This window comes from Rhinatrema bivittatum, chromosome 4 (assembly GCF_901001135.1).
Source record: "Rhinatrema bivittatum chromosome 4, aRhiBiv1.1, whole genome shotgun sequence".
Classification (NCBI taxonomy): Eukaryota; Metazoa; Chordata; class Amphibia; order Gymnophiona; family Rhinatrematidae; genus Rhinatrema; species Rhinatrema bivittatum.
This window is the reverse complement of record NC_042618.1, coordinates 37390545-37412389: the sequence shown is the minus strand read 5'-3', so window position 1 is coordinate 37412389 and position 21845 is coordinate 37390545. Positions and strand designations below refer to the sequence as shown.

The 21845-nt window shown below is 45.7% G+C and overlaps 1 protein-coding gene across 6 annotated transcripts in view; it reads right to left on the bottom strand.

The window, feature by feature from the left end:
* The window catches only part of PPP2R5C (protein phosphatase 2 regulatory subunit B'gamma), a 424506-nt gene that overhangs the window by 33456 nt on the left and 369205 nt on the right, over positions 1-21845 (bottom strand). For all 6 annotated transcript variants that reach the window (XM_029597955.1, XM_029597952.1, XM_029597951.1 and 3 more), the window contains 3 exons: positions 18621-18748; positions 16908-17009; positions 14052-14124 (listed from right to left, as the gene is read on the bottom strand). In XM_029597955.1, coding sequence (XP_029453815.1) covers positions 14052-14124; positions 16908-17009; positions 18621-18748 — 303 coding nt within the window. The remainder of the gene's footprint in view (positions 1-14051; positions 14125-16907; positions 17010-18620; positions 18749-21845) is intronic.

Below are 21845 nucleotides of genomic sequence, written 5' to 3'. Positions count from 1 at the left end.
GAAGTCTTGCCTCACAAATCTGCTTCAATTTTTTGAAGGGGTTAATAAACATGTAGATAAAGATGAACCAGTAGATATAGTGTATTTGGATTTTCAGAAGGCATTTGACAAAGTTCCTCATGAGAGACTTCTAGGAAAAATAAAAAGTCATGGGATAGGTGGTGATGTCCTTTCGTGGATTTCAAACTGGTTAAAAGACAGGAAACACAGTAGGATTAAATGGACAATTTTCTCAGTGGAGAGGGGTGGGCAGTGGAGTGCCTCAGGAATCTGTACTAGGACCTGTGCTTTTCAATATATTTATAAATGATCTGGAAAGGAATATGACGAGTGAGGTAATCAACTTTGCAGATGATACAAAATTATTCAGAGTAGTTAATTCACAAGCAGATTGTGATAAATTGCAGGAGGACCTTGTGAGACTGGAAAATTGGGCATCCAAATGGCAGATGAAATTTAATGTGGGTAAGTGCAAGGTGATGAATATAGGGAAAAATAACCCATGCTATAGTTACACAATGTTAGGTTTCATATTAGGAGCTACCACCCAGGAAAGATCTAGGTGTCATAGTGGATAATACATTGAAATTGTCGGTTCAGTGTGCTGTGGCAGTCAAAAAAGCAAACAATGTTAGGAATTAGGAAGAGAATGGTGAATAAAATGAAAGTATCATAATGCTTCTGTATCGCTCCACGGTGAGACCGCACCTTGAATACTATACACAATTCTGGTTGCCACATCCAAGACTTCTTGGAACCACACGTTTCTCCATTTTGTTAAGACACGGGTCATCTGGGCGCACCCTCTGACATTGTGTGATGCCCCCAGGCAGAGGATACAAACCTCATGTGTTTCCATGATGGACATAGGCGCGGGCACCGGCAAAAACTAAATGATGCCATGAAAGAAAAAAACAACCGGCGAGCGGTTGATGGCCAGCGGGCCACTGAGGAGCAATGCACCGGGAATCGACCACAGAGAAGGTATAAAAATTCAACCTACTGCCCTGAGGAGGAGACACATCCGGAGAAGGGGGATCCAGCATTTGGATGGAGAAGAACCAGGAAAAAAAAATAAAAGGTACCGGGCTCCATCTGATGATGTCACCCATCTGTGAGGACTTACCATCCTGCTTGCCCTAGGAAAATAGAAGGTGATAACGATGATGCCAGGGGATTGAGGGAAAGGTAAGGATGCCAAGAGGATGGGAAGAGAGGGAAGAGAAGAGAAAATGATGGTTAATGTGGTTCCACAAAGCAAATGTTGCTTACCTGTAACAGGTGTTCTCACAGGACAGCAGGATGTTAGTCCTCACATATGGGTGACATCACAGGATGGAACCCAATCACGGAACACTTTTGTCAAAGTTTCCAGAACTTTGACTGGCCTCTACTGGGCATGCCCAGCATGGCACTAACCCTGCAGCCAGCAGGGGTCCACCTTCAGACTTATTTGAAAGCTACAGGCAGTGCCGAAAATAAAATAAGAAAACGTTACGAACCCAACACCGCAGGGCGGCGGGCGGGTTTCGTGAGGACTAACATCCTGCTGTCCTGTGAGAACACCTATTACAGGTAAGCAACATTTGCTTTGTCACAGGACAAGCAGGATGGTAGTCCTCACATATGGGTGAGTACTGAGCTGAGGATGCCCGAGTATGCACCAAATGTCCTCAGGTGTGCAAGGCACTAGGCCTGGGATGAAATTTGGCCGAGGGCATCCTGAACCCTACCAGGCAGGCGGAAGGGTGTTGGTACGTCATGTTGTAAATAGGTTGCGCAAGACAGACTGGACAAAAATGGAATCTTGTCTTCTGGCTTTGTCTAAGCAATAATGGGCTGCAAAAGTATGGAGAGAACTCCAGGTGGCAGCTCTGCAAATGTCAGGAAGCGGTATCGAGCATAGGTGTGCTACTGAAGTTGCCATGGCCCTCACAGAGTGTGCTTTAACACGGTCTTGAAGTGGAATGCCTGCTTGCTGATAGCAAAAGGATATGCAGTCCGCCAACCAGGAGTAGAAAGTTTGTTTACCCACAGGCTGCCCCAATTTGATAGGATGGAAAGAGACAAGCAATTGAGTGCTTTTCCTGTGGGCAGCTGTACGGTCTAGGTAGAATGCTAGAGCCCGTTTGCAGTCAAGGGTATGCAGAGCCTGCTCTCCAGAATTGGAATGAGGCCTGGGAAAGAAGGTAGGAAGTATAATGGTTTGATTGAGATGAAACTCCGAAACTACCTGAGGCAAGAATTTAGGATGAGTGCGGAGTACTGCCCGGTCCTGCAGAAGTTTAATGTAAGGCGGATAGGTAACTAGAGCCTGTAATTCACTAACTCTGCGAGTGGAAGTGATTGCCAAAAGGAAAATCAATTTCCATGTGAGATAACGAAGGTCACAGGACTAAAGAGGCTCAAATGGTGGTTTCATGAGCTGACCCAAAACTAGGTTGAGGTCCCAAGAAGGGGTTGGAGGACGCAGAGGAGGTTTGAGGTGTAACAAGGGGTTGTATTGATATGGGAACTTCCCCGACACCTTTATGGAAGGCGGCTACCGCACTGACATGCATCCTGATGGAGAAGTTTTTAGACCTGACTCTGACAAGTGCCAGAGATAGTCCAGAAACTTCGTGATTGGACAAGTAAAGGGGTCAAGGGACTGAGAAGAGCACCATGACGTAAACCTGGTCCATTTGTAAGACTACGATTTTCTCGTGGAAGGCTTGCGTGAAGCAATCAGGACACGGGAAACTGGTTCAGAAAGTTTAAGTGGCTGAAGGATTAACCTTTCAACATCCATGCCGTCAGGGACAAGGCTTGAAGATTGGGGTGGCGTAGGCACCCGTTTTGAGTGATTAGAAGTGGGTCCTTTCCCAAGGGAATGTGCCTGCGAATGGAGAGATCCTGAAGTATTGGAAACCATACTTGGCGCGGCCAGTGAAGTGCTGTCAGGATCATGGTTCCCTTGTCCGGACGTAAATTCACGAGAGTCTTTGAGAGAAGTGGAAGTGGAGGGAATGCATATAGGAGACCGGTTGCCCATGAGAGGGAGAACGCGTCTCTTGGCTGATAGTGTTGGCTGCGAGTGAGAGAGCAGAAGTTGCCACTTTGCGATTTTGAGGTGACGCAAAGAGGTCTATTTGAGGATGACCACATTGATGGAAGATAGAGTTCGCTACTGAGGGGTTGAGAGACCACTCGTACGGTTGAAAGGTGCGACTCAGCTTGTCTGCCAACACATTGTCCACTTCTGGCAAGTAGGTGGCCCTGAGGTACATTGAGTGGGAGAGGGCCTCTGCCCAAATCCGTGCAGCTTCCTGACACAGAAGGAAGGAGCCCGTCCCTCCCTGTTTGTTGATGTCCCACATGGCCACCTGGTTGTTCGTCTAGATCAGGATGATTCGATTGGAGAGGCGATCCTGAAATACCCTGAGAGCATATCTGATTGCTCAGAGCTCCAGGAAATTTATTTGGTGTTTGGCTTCCTCTGGAGACCAAGAGCCTTGTGTCTGCAGATCGGCCATGTGGGCTCCCCAGGCGAGGTTGGAAGCATCGGTGGTGAGAGTTATTTGAGGGTCTGGAGCCTGGAAGGGCAAGCCTTGGAGGAGGGTGACCTGATTTCTCCACCAGGTGAGAGACAGAAAGAGTGAGTCGGTTACGTGGACAATGGTTGACAGGGACTGAATGGATTGAGCCCATTGTGACCTTAGAGTCCACTGCATGACTCTCATGGCCAAGCGGGCCATTGGGGTGACCTGAACTGAGGACGCCATGTGTCCCAAGAGGATGAGAAAGTGGTGTGCAGTCGTGGAGTGCTGAGACTGCAGCTGGTGTGCAAGAGAAATGAGATTGAGAGCTCGCTGTCGAGGCAGAAAAGCCTTTGCCTGCAAGGTGTCCAAGTCTGCCCCAATGAACGATAAGGTTTGAGATGGGACTAAGTAGGATTTGTCATAGTTGATGAGAAATCCTAGTGAAATTAGAGTGTGTAAGGTAAGACGTAGGGACGACAGAGCAGCTTGCTGAGTGGGAGCCCTAATTAACCAATCGTCTAGATAGGCGTAGACGTGAACACCTTGAGTCCTGAGGAAGGCTGCAACCACGACGAGGCATTTTGTGAAGGCTCGTGGTGCAGACGCGAGGCCGAATGGAAGCCTTGGTACTGATAGTGCTTGGGGCCTACTAGAAACCTCAAGTATTTGCGATGAGATGGAATTATCACAATATGAGTGTATGCGTGTCCTGGAGGTCTAGAGAGCAGAGCCAGTCTCCTCTTTGTAGAAGAGGAAGAAGAGAGCCCACGGTTATCATTTTGAACTTTTCTCGCTGGAGGTACTAGTTGAGGGCACATAGGTCCAGAATTGGACGAACACCTCCCGATTTTTTGGGGATTAAAAAGTACCGGGAATAGAACCCTAGGCCATGCTGAGAGTATGGTACTGGTTCTATTGCCTTGGATTGGAGGAGGGAGACCCCCTGTTCCAGAAGGATGGCATGATCGGATGTTCTCCACGTCGATAGAGGTGGGGAGTCCGGTGGAATGGAGAGAAAGTTCAGATGATAACCTTGAGCAACTATCGCCAGGACCCACTGGTCTGAGGTGATCGAGTGCCACATGTTGTTGAAATGGCACAATCGACCTCCCACTGGTATGTGGGGCAATGGAAGCTGGCCGCTGCTCTCTATGCAGGAGTCAAAAACCGGAAGCAGAACCTGGTTGAGGAGGTGCTTGCGGTTTTTGTTTTCATGTCTGACGAGACTGGGTTTTTTGAAATGGTCTCGTAGAACGGGTTCTAGCTGGTGGCAGGTAGGATTTCTTTAGGCGGAAAAATGACTTTTTAGAGTCCTTTCGGAAGGGCTGTTTTGAAGAGTACTCAGAAGGCATCAGAGAAAGCTGTCTTAGGGTCTCATGATGGTCCTTGAGTTCCGCCACCATTTGTTGAACCTACTCGCCAAACAGATTATCTCCTACACAAGGCACGTCTGATAATCTGTCTTGTACTTCAGGGCGAAGGGCGGAAGACTTGAGCCAGGCCCATCATCTTGCCGAGATAGCAGCTGCAGATACCCTGGTAGCAGTGTCAAAGATACCGTAAGATGATCTGATCTCATGCTTGCCTGCCTCAAAACCCTTGTTTACTAGGGTTTGGAGTTGATCTTGAAATTGCTGAGGCAGGGAGCCTTTGAAGTCTTGTATCTGCTTAAATAAGACCCTATTATATTGGGTCATATAGAGCTGATAAGAGGCAATTCTAGAGATGAGAAGTGATCCCTGGAAGACACAGCGACCAATGGCATCTAGAAATTTCTGTTCCTTGCCTGGGGGAAAGGAAGTGTGAGGTTTTGATCTCCTTGCTCTTTTCTGGGCAGATTCTACAACCACAGATTGGTGATCCAATTGAGGTTTGTGAAAGCCTGGAGCTGACTGTATGAGATAGCAAATGTTGCTTACCTGATGTAACAGGTGTTCTCACAGGACAGCAGGATGTTAGTCCTCACAAATGGGTGACATCGAGGATGGAGCCCACCACGGAAAACTTCTGTCAAAGTTTAATAGAACTTTGACTGGCCCCTACTGGGCATGCCCAGCAAGGCACTGACCCTGCAGCCAGCAGGGGTCTCCCTTCAGTCTGATTTTCAAAGCTACAGGCAGTGCCTAAAAAAGTAAAAACTAAAACGAACCCAACACCGCGGGGTGGCGGGCGGGTTTCGTGAGGACTAACATCCTGCTGTCCTGTGAGAACACCTGTTACATCAGGTAAGCAACATTTGCTTTCTCACAGGACAAGCAGGATGGTTGTCCTCACAAATGGGTGAGTACAGAGCTGAGGATGTCCTGGCTTGCACCAAATGCACCCAACGACGTGCAACAGGCACAACAACTGGGGTGGAATTTGGGAAAGGGCATCCGCACCCTACTGGGAAGGTGGAAGGGTGTTGGTACATCATGTTGGAAAAAGGTTACGCAAGACAGATTGGCCGAAGATGGAGTCTTGTCTTCCAGCTTTGTCCAAACAATAGTGGGCTGCAAAGGTATGGAGAGAACTCCAGGTTGCAGCCCTGCAGATGTCAGGAAGCGGCACCGATCGAAGGTGTGCTACTGAAGTCGCCATGGCCCTCACAGAGTGTGCTTTTACACGGTCTTGAAAAGGAATGCCAGCTTGCTGATAACAAAAAGAAATGCAGTCCGCCAACCAGGAGGAAAGAGCCTGCTTACCCACAGGTTGTCCCAACTTGTTAGAATGGAAGGAGACAAACAATTGAGTGCTCTTCCTGTGAGCAACTGTACGGTCTAGATAAAACGCTAGAGCTCGTTTACAGTCCAGGGTATGCAGAGTCTGTTCCCCAGAGTTGGAATGGGGCCTGGGAAAAAAGATAGGTAGTATGATGGATTGATTGATATGAAACTCCGAAACTACCTTAGGTAAAAATTTAGGGTGAGTGCGGAGCACCGCCCTGTCTTGCAGGAGTTTAGTGTAAGGCGGATAGGTGACTAAGGCCTGTAACTCACTAACCCTGCGAGCTGAAGTGATAGCCAATAGGAATAATACTTTCCATGTGAGATACTTCAATTCACAGGAGTCCAGAGGTTCGAAAGGTGGTTTCATTAGACGACCAAGAACCAGATTAAGGTCCCAAGATGGGGCCGGAGGACGTAAGGGTGGCTTCAGATGGAGCAAGCCTTTAAGAAAGCGTGTCACCAGGGGGTTGTACTGAAATAGGGACACCTGCTATACCTTTATGGAAGGCGGCTACCGCACTGACATGCATCCTAATGGAAGAGGTCTTTAGACCGGATTCTGATAGGTGCCATAAATAGTCCAAGAACTTAGAGATTGGACAGGAAAGGGGATCAAGGGACTGAGAAGTGCACCATGATGTGTACCTTTTCCATTTATATGAATAGGATCTTCTGGTGGAGGGCTTTCGTGAAGCTATCAGGACACGAGAAACCGAATCCGAAAGGTTAAAAGGCTGAAGGACTAACCTTTCAACATCCATGCCGTCAGGGACAAGGCTTGGAGGTTGGGATGGAGGAGGCATCCGTCGTTTTGAGTGAGCAGATGCGGATCCGTTCCCAGAGGGATGTGCCTGCGGATGGAGAGATCCTGGAGTATGGGAAACCACACTTGGCGTGGCCAGTGGGGAGCTATCAGGATCATGGTTCCCCTGTCCTGGCGTAGCTTCACGAGAGTCCTTGACAGAAGAGGAAGTGGAGGGAATGCATAAAGCAGACCTGTCGTCCACTTGAGGGAGAAGACATCCCTCGGCTGAGAGTGTTGGCTCCGAATGAGAGAGCAATAATTGTCCACTTTGTGGTTCTGAGGGGACGCAAAGAGGTCTATGCGGGGAAAACCCCACTTGTGAAACAGAGAGGTCACTACCAGAGGATCGAGTGACCACTCGTGTGGCTTGAAGACACGGCTCAGCTGGTCTGCCAATACATTGTCTACTCCCGGCAAGTAAGTGGCCTTGAGGTACATGGAATGGGAGAGGGCTTCTGCCCAAATCTGCGCAGCTTCCTGACACAGAAGGAAGGAGCCTGTGTGCCTCCCTGCCTGTTTATGTACCACATGGCCACTTGGTTGTCTGTCTGGATTAAGATTATCTGATCTGATAGATGATCTTTGAAAGTTCTGAGTGCGTAGCGAATTGCTCGAAGTTCCAAGAAATTTATCTGGTGTTCGGCTTCCTCTGGCGACCACAACCCTTGGGTTTGTAATTCGTCCACATGGGCCCCCCAACCGATGTGGGAAGCATCGGTGGTTAGGATTACCTGTGGATCTGGGAGGAGAAAGGGTAAGCCCTGAAGGAGATTGACTTGAGTCGTCCACCAGGTTAAAGACAGGCGTAGCGCTTGTGTAACTGTGACGATGTAGGACAGAGGCTGGAAAGCTTGAAGCCATTGGTGTCGCAGAGTCCATTGCGTTACTCTCATGGCTAGTCGGGTCAAGGGAGTAACTTGAACCGAGGATGCCATGTGTCCTAGGAGGATGAGGAATTGGCGAGCTGTGGCAGTGTGTTGAGACTGGAGCTGGCGAGCTAGAGACATGAGAGTTTGGACTCGTTGAAGTGGAAGGTAGGCTTTTGCCTGTAAGGTGTCCAAGTCTGCTCCAATGAAGGATAAGGTCTGAGATGGGACCAAGCAAGATTTCTCGTAATTGACAAGAAACCCTAAGGAGAGGAGTGTGTGAATTGTCAACTTTAGGGAGGATTGCGCAATTTGAGGGGTGGAGGCCCTGATTAGCCAATCGTCCAGATAGGGGTAGACGTGGACACCTTCCCTCCTGAGAAATGCTGCTACTACTACGAGACATTTGGTAAAGACTCGTGGAGCAGATGCCAGCCCAAAAGGTAGTACTTGGTATTGATAATGGTCGTGGCCTATCAGAAAACGCAGATACTTGCGATGAGATTGTGTTATCGCAATGTGGGTATAAGCGTCCTTGAGGTCGAGAGAGCACAGCCAATCCCCCTTTTGCAACAGAGGGAGCAAGGCGCCCAGGGTTACCATCTTGAACTTCTCTTTTTGCAGATACTTGTTGAGGGCCCGAAGGTCCAGAATTGGACGTAACCCCCCTGATTTCTTTGGTATTAGGAAGTATCTGGAATAGAATCCTTTCCCTTGTTGACAAGGAGGGACGGGTTCTATAGCATTTGATTGTAGAAGAAGGGATACTTCTTGATGTAATTGAGTCAAATGGCTGGTTAGACTCCATGCCTGAAGGGGCGGGGGAGTCTGGTGGAAGTGTTATGAAGTTGAGGTGGTAACCCTGTGCGATAATTGCTAGCACCCACTGATCTGAGGTAATCTGTTTCCAACGGGGTAAGAAGTGGTACAGCCGACCTCCCACAGGGATGTGTGGAAGAGGGAGTTGGCATGTGCTCAATACAGGGAAGTCAAAGGCCCGCCGCAGGCCCAGGAGGTGGGGCTACAGTAGGTCTTTGCTTTCTCGGCTGACGAGGCTGAGGCCTGTTAGAGGACCGTGCAGGACGAGCCCTAGTTGACGGAGGGTAGTAGCGGCGTGGTCGAAAGAACGACTTCTTAGAGTCCTTCTTTTGCGGTTGCTTGGAGGTCACCTCAGGTGGGACAGATGAGAGTTGTTTCAACGTCTCATGGTGGTCTTTTAACTCCGCCACAATCTGTTGAATTTGCTCTCCAAACAAATTGTCGCCTAAGCAGGGCAAATCAGCAAGACGATCTTGGACCTCTGGGCGAAGGTTGGATGACTTTAACCAAGCCCAACGTCTGGCTGAGATGGCTGTGGCTGAAACCTTCGTGGAAGCATCGAAAATGTCGTAGGCAGTCCTAATCTCGTGCTTCCCTGCCTCAAATCCCTTGTGAAGAAGGGCTTGAAGCTGCGGTTGGTATTGGTCCGGCAACGTGTCAGCATAGTCTTGCATCTGCTTAAGGATGGCTCTGTTGTATTGAGTCATGTAAAGTTGATATGAAGCTATGCGTGAAATCAACATAACTCCATGATACACTTTCCGTCCCACACTATCCAGGAACTTGTTGTCCCTGGTAGGTGGGGTAGAAGAGTGCGGCTTAAGACGCTTGGCCTTCTTCTGCGCGGACTCAACCACAACAGAGCGATGATCCAGTTGAGGTTTTTGGAAACCTGGTGCTGACTGGACAAGGTATGTGGAGTCAGCTTTCTTGTTAACTGGTGACACCGATGAAGGAGATTCCCAGTTTTTCTTGAGCAGATCCAAAAACACCTGGTGTATAGGGATGGAAGCGATGATTTTTGGAGCATCCAGAAATTGAAGTAGTTCCATCATCTGGTGTCTGTCATCAGCTTCAGATTGTAGTTGAAAAGGTACAACTTCTGACATCTCTTTCACAAAATTAATGAAAGATAGATCCTCAGGAGGAGATCTTTTTCTACTCTCTGTAGGAGATGGTGGCGAAGGCAAATCTGTGTCAGAAGAGGTATCATCATCATCACCCCAGGTATCGTAGGGATCATGTGGGGCTTGTAGCCCTGATGGACCTGGCTGAGGCTCTGAAGGCATCGATGGAAACCGAGGTGGAATCGGTGCGGTAGGTGGAACCAGAAATGGCATCGATGGCTTCGGTGCTGCCGATGGAATCGGTGCCTGGCGCGGAATCGATGGAGCCGAAGGATAAATCGGTGGAGATATACCAGAAGGTACCGATGGAACTACCCCGGAAGGGGGAATTCGAAACGGTGTTTCTCCTGCCGATGAGAAACCAGTCGGAGACGGTGGTGTTGTCGATGGCACTGGAATCACCGATGGAAGGGCCGTCATGAGTGCCTCCATGCGGCTCAGTAGCGGTGCTAGCGCTTGTATCAACGGCTCGGTGGTCGGTTCTCTCCTCGGTGGCGAAGCCGGTGCCGGCGTCGGTGCTGGAACCGGTGCCGGAGACGGTACCGATGGAGGTTGTAATTTCTTCATCGCTTTCTCGATGGCCTCCTGGACCAGCCGGTCCAGTTCTGCCCGGAGACCAGGGGTAACCATACCCGGCTCGACAGGAGAGGGAGGCTGAGGCAGGGCCGGAGGGACCACCGTAACCGGTGGGATCACGGCCCCCACACCCCGAGAGGGTGAGAGTTTCCTCGATGCCGGCGAACGAGACGTGGAGGGCGTCCGGTCTGTTCGCGGCTTCTTCGTCGGTGGCTCGGCTTGAGCAGAGGTCGATGGCTGTGGATCCTCGACAGGCCGAGATTTGTGCCGTCGATGGCGGTGCTTTTCCTTCCGATCCCCTCGCCCATCCGGGGAAGGGACGGGAGTCGACGGCCGAGAAGCGATCGATGGCGGACGGTCACCGGAGGGTTGACGATGGTACAACTTCGACGGTGCCGGTTCCGATGACGTCGATGCTATCGATGGCGTTGGGGTGGGTGCATGGAAGAGGAGCCCCATCTTCTCCATCCTGGCTTTGCGACCCTTGGGTGTCATTAAGGCACATTTGGTGCAAGTCAGGACATCATGCTCACTACCCAAACACATTACACAAACCCTGTGGGGGTCTGTGATGGACATAGTCCGGGTACAATCCGGACAACGACGGAACCCCGTTGCCATGGCTGGAAGCCAAAATTTAGGCTGGGGATCGGTAAGTGCCAACAGGCCTCGAGGGCCAAATTCGACGGCAGTCGATGGAAGAAGGCAAAAAACTTACCGGGTTCCGTAAGATGACTAAAAAATTTGTCGAAGGGAGACCCCTGAGGGGCAAATTTTCTTAGGAAATTAATTTCCAAATTCCTGTCAGGAACGTGGTTAGAGAGCTCCTTTCACCGCGTGGCAACTGCTGCGCGGAAAAAAGAAGACTGAAGGGAGACCCCTGCTGGCTGCAGGGTCAGTGCCTTGCTGGGCATGCCCAGTAGGGGCCAGTCAAAGTTCTATTAAACTTTGACAGAAGTTTTCCGTGGTGGGCTCCATCCTCGATGTCACCCATTTGTGAGGACAACCATCCTGCTTGTCCTGTGAGAAAGGTAGTATCAGCTTTCCTGTTGACTGGAGCAACAGAGCCAGGATGTTCCCAGTTGTTTTTGAGGAGATCCAGAATAACCTGGTGGATAGGGATAGAGGTTATTTCCTTGGGAGCATCCAGGAATTTTAGCAACTCCATCATTTGATGCCTATCATCCTGTTCAGTCTGTAATTGGAAGGGAACCAATTCAGACATCTCCTTCACAAAATTTATAAAGAAAAGGTCCTCTGGAGAAGAACGCTTTCTGCTTTCAGTAGGTGAAGGTGGTGAAGGCAAATCACTGGTGTCTGGTGAAGAATTATCAGTCCAGGTATCATAGGGATCAGCACCTGCTCCTCTAGGGGCTAGAGGAGGACGTGGCGGTGGGATCCCTGAAGGTCCTGGTCTAGGATCCGAAGGACTCGAAGGAGTAACTGGAGGCACCGATGACGGCATTGAAGGCACCGGTGCAGGCATCGAGGGCATGGATGGATGGCTCGGTGGCGCCGATGGCCGTATCGGCACTGATGGATGGCTCGGTGGCACCAATGGCTGTATCGGTACTGATGGATGGCTCGGTGGCGCCAATGGCCATATCGGCACTGATGGATGGCTCTGTGGCGCCGATGGCCGTATCGGCACTGATGGATGGATCAGTGGCACCGATGGCCGTATCGGCATCGATGGCTGTATCGGCATCGATGGCTGAGGCATTGGCAGAACTCCCGAAGGAGGAATGCGGAACGGTGTTTCTCCTCCCGATGACAAAGTAAGAGGGAGGGCACCGGAGCCATCGGCGACCCAGGGTCCATCGGTGAAAAAGCGGCCATGAGCACTTCCATCCTTGAGAGCAGTGGTGCCAACGCTGCTGGAATCGGGTCGGTGGTCGGTTCTGTTATCGGTACCGGTGTCGGTGCTGGAGGAACTTGGAGTCGATGCATTGCCTGGTCGATGGCCTCCTGAACCATCCGGTCCAGTTCTTCTCGGAGACCTGGAGCAAGCAGCCCCGGCTCTGGAACTTAAGGAGGCAGAGGCATAGCCGGAGGGACCACCGTTAAAGGCGGAGTTGCAGCTCCCGATACCATGTCGGGTGAGGGTTGCCTCGGTGACCCGGTCGCCGAAAAGGTTGGTGCCTTTTCTGGACAGGGTTTCTTCGATGGCGGCTCGGACGATGATGAGGTCGTTGATTTCGCTCCCTTGATGGTCAGACTTTCGATGCCGGTGGCGATGTTTATCTCTATGATCCCCACGGACCTGAGGGGGGAGTAAAGAGTGTTAAAGGCCGAGAGGTCGTCTATGCTGGATGGTAATAGACGGAAAATGGGTAAAAAACTTACCAGAGTACCGCGGCTTGAAAAAGTTTAAGGCGGGAACCCTGTGGGGTAAATTAAATTTTAGTAATTCCGTGAGGAAAATGCCTGTCAGGAATCTCTGCAGAGCTCCTTAACCGCGTGGCTACTGCTGCGTGGATAAAAGAAGACTGAAGGGGGACCCCTGCTGGCTGCAGGATTAGTGCCATGCTGGTCATGCCCAGTAGGGGCCAGTCAAAGTTCTGGAAACTTTGACAAAAGAGTTCCGTGATTGGGTTCCATCCTGTGATGTCACCCATATGTGAGGACTACCATCTTGCTTGTCCTGTGAGAATGACGTGAACACTGTGCTGCAACACAAAAAAAGTTGGGAATTACTCCCCCACCCCAACTCAGTCTCCCTAAGGCAACAACTTCACTATCATTTAGGACCTCTTTCTCTCATCAAGAACAGGAGGGAAACATATTCTGCGGCTGAATGTTCAAAATCACTTCTATGCCACCCAAAGCTGCCTCTGCAATGCTCAACTGTTATCCTTTCTTGCAGTCAAATGGAGTGGAGTCAAAATGGTAGCATCTGACCTCTAACTTAACTTTTTGTAGTCTGGAAAAATAATCTTGCAGACCGTAGGAAAAGTTACTAAGCTGTAATATTTTAGCACTTTATCCCAAAGTTGTCACAATTCAATACAGATAGCGCTTGACATAGTAAGCTGTCTGCTCGGGAACTATAATTTGTAGTTTCAGTCTTTTTACATTATCTTTACTCATCCATGCTTCCTAAGGATGCTAAAGACAATTAGTTCCTGAAAGGGATTTCACTTTTTTTTTTTCTGAACTAATTTATCAAATCTTTGCTTTCACATTGTGACAAGAAGGTTAATTCATACACAAACAAAAAATGCACGTGTAGCACATCTTCTTAGTACTTTTTCATTTTTTTTTTTTGTTGCTAGATTGTAAAATGTGTGTTTAAAGTCAAACAAATGCCATTCCAGCCATGAAGAGAGCTCCCACAAACATCCAGTGCAAGTCTCTCTTTTCCCCCATTGTCACATTAAATCTATTTGTGACTTAAAATAAAGTTCAACAAATAAGTTGCAGGAGACCCCTCTTTATTGTACTAACCTATTTGTGATTAGCTTTTGAGAGATATCATTACAAAATATTTTTACACATTTAAATGTACTAATATTGTTGACAGTATTATTTCATTCCCCATAGAATATGCCACATGAGATCCTTGTTAGAAAAATTAAAGTTCAATAATTCTGTACAATAAAATCTGTTCAATATTAGAATTTATATACCTGTGGGTTGGACTTGGCTAAATTTTCTATTTTAACCCATGCTTCTTCTCGTTCTTTCAATTTTAATTTTTCCCTAGAAGATAATTAAAGAAAGTATTTAAAAAGCCAATGCAAAACATAAAAAAAGTTAATAGTATTTCTAAAAATGGTAACCTTAGGACACAAACACTCTTAAAAACAGAACTGAGAGTAAAACAGAGTTCTTTTCTTTTACTTATTTTACAATTTTCTTTCACAGCCGTGAATTTAAATCATTTTATCTATATGGTCTTTGTGTTTTACAGTGCTCTGTATTATACAATTAGTATGACACTGGACAGATTTTATGTTCAAACTAATTTTGACAAAAAATGCTCAGAGCCATTGCAAATAGTATACCCATGCTATATATAAGACCTAAGATGGAACAATGTTAGATCCTAGAATAAGCATTAATCTACGGCAAAGAGAAGTTTCTATAGATGAGAAACTCTTTTTCACTTCTTTAAATGTAGGCCCTAGACCAGTGATGGCCAACCTTTTGAGCTCAGTGTGTCAAAATTCATAAAAAAAACAGAGCATAACTCAGGTGGTGTGTCACTTCTAGAAAAATCCATAATTTTGTGGTATTAGCTCTAATTAATAACAAAAAGTTATAATTTTAATATGTACTGTATTTATTAATAAAACAAAAACAAATAATTCTTTACCTTACCTGCCTAGTGACTTTTTTGTTGCTGAATTTCATTGGCTAAATCTTCAATTGAAGGTTGGTATTTCGTACACTTCAAGCCCAAGCAAGTATTACAAACTTCGTTTGTCAGTCTGTTTCTTTTATTGGCTCCCATTCATTTTCACACCACTCCCTCCCCATCCCCCAGGCATGCACCCATGCATTCACATACATACACCCCCAGGCAGGCACCCATGCATTCACACACATACACCTCTCCAGGCAGAGTCCCATTCATACACATGCACACACTAAAGGCAGACTCCCCTCTCTTTCTTTTGCCAGCAACCTCAGAGCCTCTCTCATTCCTCTGCTGCCACTGTCACTGCTACCACATGGCTATTGGGGAGGTGCTGATTGCTGCTACTGACATTGAAGCCCATTCTGCTGCCTCCTCTGTGCAGGCCCCATGGGTTTCCAATTCCTCCATGTTGATCTCGTACATTATGAGATCCGCATAGAGAAAGTGCTTCTCTTGCACATTCCCAAAGATTACATGTGCCAATCACTAAAAAGTAATTTATTTTTTTTTTTGCCTTTGCTGTCTGATCTTCGTTTTCTAATTGGTTGGTCACAGGCTTTTTTTTTCCACCTTCCCTTTATTTTTTTTGCCAATTCATTTTATATTGTTTTTTTTCTGTTTCTTTTCTCTCCATCTTCTTCCCTCAAACACACAGTCAGGCTCTCATTCTCACATGAATTTCTCTCTCTCACACACACAGGCTTTCACTGTCACATGCTCTCTCTCATACAATCATTCATACACAGTCTCTCACTGACACATGCTGTCTGACTCTCACACACACAGGCTCTCTCTCACTCCCACATGCTGTCTTGCTCAAGCACATGCTGTCTCTGCAAACATTCAGGTCCTTACTCTCAAACACAATCTCTCAACTCATCTCATACACGCATACACACACACCCTCTACAGACCCTCACAGCCTCTCTCTCACCTCTGGGCCTCCTCTTCGCAGGTCGCCGCAGGATGGGCTCTGCAGCGGCCCTGCTACCGGGCCTCTTCCTCTTCTCGGGCCGCTGTGACTTGGAATTCACGGCGGCCCGTAAGTGCAAGTGCTGCTCCTCTTCTGCGTGTGCTGATGCTTCTCTCCTTCCTGCCCACGCGGCTCTGGCAACGTTTACTTCCGGGGCCGCACAGGCAGGAAGGAGGAGGAGCATCAGCGCGTTTAAACGCGATCTTTTTCTTCGGGCCGTGGTGACGTGAGCCTCACCACAGCCCTGCCTATCGCTGCGCCGCATGAGCCTCCCTGCGCCCGGGGGCATTGGGGAGGGGGGTCTAAGGGGTGGGGGGATACTAAAAAACAAATTTTAAAGGCTCGGCGCAGCCGATAAAAAAAAAAATGTCCCGATAGTCCATGAAACACTGCGCGTGTCAGCAAAAACGGCTCGGCGTGTCACCTCTGACACGAGTGTCATAGGTTAGCCATCACTGCCCTAGACTAACATTTCAATATTTTATATTATTCTACTTGCACAGAAAATGCAAAGCAACATTTTTAGAAGACTTAGGCTTAATTCACATGAGTGTCAGTGGGACAGACAGGAGGTAGACTGAGGTTGGCTGATAAGTGATGCTGCAGTTTATTTTCAGCTTGTTGAAAAAGGCAAATATGACATCAAAGTCAATATCATGCTGTATTTTTACTATCAAACCAAATCACCACATTTTATTACAAATCCAGCAGCTCTCTAAGAATATATTTACCAAAGCCAATGTAAGATCTATGACCTCTTGTCTTTCTATTGTTTTTAAGAGAAGCTTGCTGCATATTGTGGCTTTCTACATTACACAATTGTTACAATACCATAGAACACAATGGCACTGTCAAACTGAAAGGCTGAAGGAAAACATTTAAATGTGGTCCAGAAAGAGTAGGTTTGAGTATCACTATGCTAGGAACGTGACTAAATTATTTTAAAAGCGCTCACACATTAGCCAACTCATATAAAACTGAACATATTCCATAATTCCCAGAAATTAGTGTTCATCAACTTTGCAACAATATTACATTCCCAGTAATAATTCAGCAAGAGATTCGATACAACTTTCCAAAGAAGCTAAAAAAAAAGAAATAGAATAGTAAAACAAAAAGGGATTTTAACATTATGATGATGATGCTTACTTCTGCTTTTCTGCTTTAAATTGCTGGGTGCAGTCATCAAACAATTTTTGGTTCATCTCCATGAAGAGTTTCAGAGCATTATATATCAAACCATGTATGGTCCTACAAGTGAAACTTTGGTTGTAACTCAAAGAACTTCAACAATTAAGATATTACTTTAGTCATCAAAAGTCACAGAAAAGTCTGCATACAGGGAAAATTATACTATTAGGAGTAAATGAAAATCTACATCAATGATATTTCATAGTAGCTAAGGACTTACATGCACATTTTTAAATTTTCAAACTTATGCATGTGAATTTTCATGAAAAACATGTGCGATAATTTAGTGGGTAGAGCCTGCATGGCCAGATTTAGTGCAGTGATTTTCAAAGTAGTCTTATGACGGTATGTCAGCTTTGAAAATTGGTGTAACTAATGCACAAACTTGCTTATTTTGTAAGGGCAATTTTCAAGAGTCTTTTGCCAAAGGTCAATGACTATATACCCAGGTAAAAGGGCCATTTGAAAATTGCTCACCCTGTATGTGGGTAAAAGTTTGCACGGATTAATGCTGTGCTTGCTTTTACCTGTAGGAAAATTAGGTGGAATTAGAGGCAGGGTTAGGTCGGGGGTGCAGCATACACAGTTTTGTATTTTCAAAAACAATGCATTTTTTCAGGAAAACGTATCCTTAGTTCAAGGAGACACATATCTCTGTGGGTATATTTTCCTTGGGCAATTTTCAAAGGAAAAATAAGCATGTACATTTCCTTTGAGGACTGCTGCAAAGTCCGCTGGGAAACGTGCCCACATACTTTGCAGCAATCTACATAGTTTAGAAAACTACTTTCTAAATGCATAGCATTTTTCAAATAAGTAATGTGTAGTCAAACATTTTCTCAGAGGAAAGTAAATATTTGTACAAAATGAAACCAGTATAGTTTTTCATGCATTTTCTCTGTAGAATGTATGAAACATTAATATTCTGGATATGTTTGTTTCTAAGAAATGTTTCACTAGAAGGTAAAAATGATTACCCAGAACGAGTATAGTCCTCATAGATAATTGGTCAATAGGAGGTTGGTTAAGATCATTACACTATAAAAAGATTTATTCAAAATGAAATTTCAATGGCTTAATGGGACAAAACTGTTCACAAACTGCAGTCATTATCCAATCATTTGCCTACAAGCATAGTACTCTGAACCAGGAAATCAGAGTGAAAATTACTGAAACCCTATCTGTATAAAGGGTTTTGTCACATCTCATTTCCCCTATTTCCTGCATTCTAGTAACAAGCGAGGTTTGCAATTGGGATTTTTCTGTGCATCTGTTATACAGCATTCACAGCATACACTGCACATTGATTACTCACTGATATTTTTGAAAACTATTTGTAGAACAATATACATATACATTTTCTATCTCCACCTACACACTAATTGAGAAAAGCACCACATTTAATTACAATACTAATATCAGCGCCATTACAAATGATTATTACTCATCAGCATGTGACAAACAAGGCATGAAAAACTGCAGAGAATATCTTGCACTTTATAACACTGTGCTCACGATGCTGTATCTAGATCTGGTGTATTTTTAAACATACCAATTGCTATTGTGTGTCCTCTTACAGTATACAAAATATCATTTAACTTTACAAAGTAAGCAAAGGGAACAGAGATTTTTGTAAAGATTATCATATATTTTATTTCTGAAACATCTTACTTGTTCCAATGAGTCTTTGAGTTGCGGTATAAGGATGGAAACATAATAGGCAAAATCTTTGCTGCATTATCACTAATTAAACTCATAATGTATTCATTATTCCAATAATACAAAGCTCTCTCTGCCACCTGCAATGTAAAAGAACACAATTATTTTCTTACAAATAATATTTAAAACTATAACGCATAACATGATTGCAATTATAAACTAAGAAAAAGTAAAATGAAAAAAATGCAGAAGTCCGTCTTTCCTGAATTTCCTTTAGGTTCATTCCTCAGAGCCCAAGCATATTTCCTGATTCAAGCCATTTAATGTCCTGCAAAACATGCTGACCTGGAGTGATATCTCCTATGCCTGAGCCAATTAACATTCTGCTTTCTTTCACCTCCTCACCTTGGTATAGAAACATAAAATGATGGCCGAAAAGGACCAAATGGTCCATCCAGTCTGCCCAGCAAGCTTATAGTAGCATCTGATGAGCCATGCAGGTCACCCCCACACTTAGTATCCCAAACTGTCAAAGTCAGTGCCCTTGTTGGTTGCTGAATCCAAATCCCCGATACCTCTTACTATTGAAGCAGAGCAATGCTGGCGTTGCATCAAAAGTATCACGCTTATTGGTTAAGGGTAGTAACAGCCGCATCAGAAAGTTACCCCCAACCTTGTTTTCTCAGACCGTAAAATTAATTTTATTTATTTATTTAACATTTTTCTATACAGAACTTCATGACAAGATTCATATCAGACTGGTTTACATGGAACTTAGGGACAAACTAAACATAACCATATAACAGGAAGGCCGAAGCGCAGTTACATATAACAGGGAGATGGAACTTGGGAGCTAGAGTAGCCTGGAAATAAAAGGACAGTAAAAAACTAAAGGTTGAGGACATAAGTCTATACTGTGGCTGTCCTTTATTAGATTCAGACAGCAACCAACAATGTCCTTGTTGGTTGCTGTCAATCTAATTCCCTTTTTCCTCTTTTCCCCCTGCTGTTAAAGCAGAGAGCAATAATGGAATTGTATCAACAGTATGAAGGCTTATTGGTTAAGGGTAGTAACCGCCACACCAGCAGGTTAGCCCCATGCATTCCTTTCCTCATTTCCATCCTCTAGCCTTTTGGGATCCACAGTGTTTTATCCTATGCTCCACTGAAATCTTTTACTGTTTTTGTGTTCACTTCCTCCTCCGGAAGGGCATTCCAGGCATCTACCACCCTCTCCGTGAAGAAATATTTCCTGACATTGGTTCTACGTTGTCCTCCCTGGAGTTTCATTACATGACCCATTTTCTACTGATTTCTTTCCAACAAAAAAGGTTTGTCAATTGGGCATAATTAAAATCTTTCAAGTATCTGAAGTTCTGTATCAGACTTTTTTCTTTTTTGATTTTATTTCATTTTAGTCTATGTCTTTTTTAGGGTTTATGATTCTGCTGCTTTACATTTTTGTTTATTTTATTCTATGTTCTGATTTGTTTTATGTTCTCTTTTTTTTTTTTTATTATAACAATTATGTATGTTTTACTGTATCCTGCTCTGAATGTAGAAAGGGCAGGTAACAAATGTTTTAAATAAATAAAAATAAATATCCCCTTGTACCTCCGCTCCTCCAGGGTATACATATTTAGGTCCTTCAATCTTTCCTCACAAGTCATTTGAAGCCAGCACCCCCCCCCTCCCCCCCACCATTTTTCTCACCCTTCTCTGGACCGCCTCCATCTTGTCTCTGTCCTTTTTGAGATACGGTCTCTGGGACTGAACACAATACTCCAGCTGAGGCCTCACCAAGGACCTGTACAAGGGGATATCATCTTTTTCTTACTGGTTATTCCTCTGTCTATGCAGCTCAGCATTCTTCTTGCTTTAGCTATCGCCTTGTCACATTGCTTTGCTGTCTTCAGATTGCTAGACACTATCACATCAAGGTCCCCGTCTTGTTCTGTGCACAACAGCCCTTCACTCCATTTCACATACAGCTCTTTTGGATTACCACACCCCAGATGCATGACTCTGCACTTCCTGACAGTGAATCCCAACTGCCATGTCTTCGACCACTGTTCAAGTTTCCTTAAATCATGTCTCATTCTCTCTACTCCTTCCGGCGTGTCCACTCTATTGCAGATCTACGTGTCATCTGCAAATAGACAAACTTTACCTTATATCACTTCTGCAATGTCGCTCACAAAAAATACTGAACAGGACTGGTCTCAACACTGATCCTTGTGGCACTCTACTTAATACCATTCTCTCTTCAGAGTAGGTTCCATTTACCATAGAACGCTGTCTTCTATCTGTCAACCAGTTTGTAATCCACGCCACCACCTTGGCGCTCACTCCCAAGCTTCTCATTTTATTCACAAGCCTCCTTTGCGGGACCGTATCAAAAGCTTCGCTGAAATCCAAGTAGATCATTCTTCCTCGATCTAATTCTTTAGTCACCCAATCAAAAAATCAATCAGATTTGTCTAACAGGACCTTCCCCTGGTGAATCCATGCTGCCTTGAGTCCAGCAATCCTCCTGACTGTAGATAGTTCACTATCCTTTCCTTCAGCAGAGTCTCCATTAATTTTCCCATCACTGAGGTGAGGCTAACTGGCCTATAGTTTCCAGCCTCCTCTCTGCTCCCACTTTTATGAAGCGGGACCACTCTTCTCCAACCACTTGGCACCACTCCTGTTTCCATTGATCTATTGAACAGGTCATACAGCAGACCCGTCAGCACATCTCTGCGCTTCCTCAGTATCCTGGGATGAATCTCATCAGGCCCCATGGCTTTGTCCACTTTCAGTTTTCCTAGCTCTTCCCATACATTCTCTTCTGTAAACGGAGTTTTGTCTACTCCACCCCCATCCACAGTTTTGTTAACTAGCAACAGTCCTTCTCCAGGATCTCTTAGTGTTCACCGAACTGAAGTATTTGTTTAATATTTCCATCATGTTTTCTTCTCTCCACACATTGATCCTTGTCACCTTTCAATTTTACTATACCACTTCAGACCTTTCTCCTTTCTCTAATGTATCTGAAAATTATTTTAAGAACATAAGACAATGCCATACTGGGTCAGACCATGGGTCCATCAAGCCCAGCATCCTGTTTCCAACAGTGGCCAATCCAGGCCATAAGAACCTGGCAAGTATCCAAAAACTAAGTCTATTCCATGTTACCATTGCTAATGGCAGTGGCTATTCTCTAAGTGAACTTAACAGCAGGTAATGGACTTC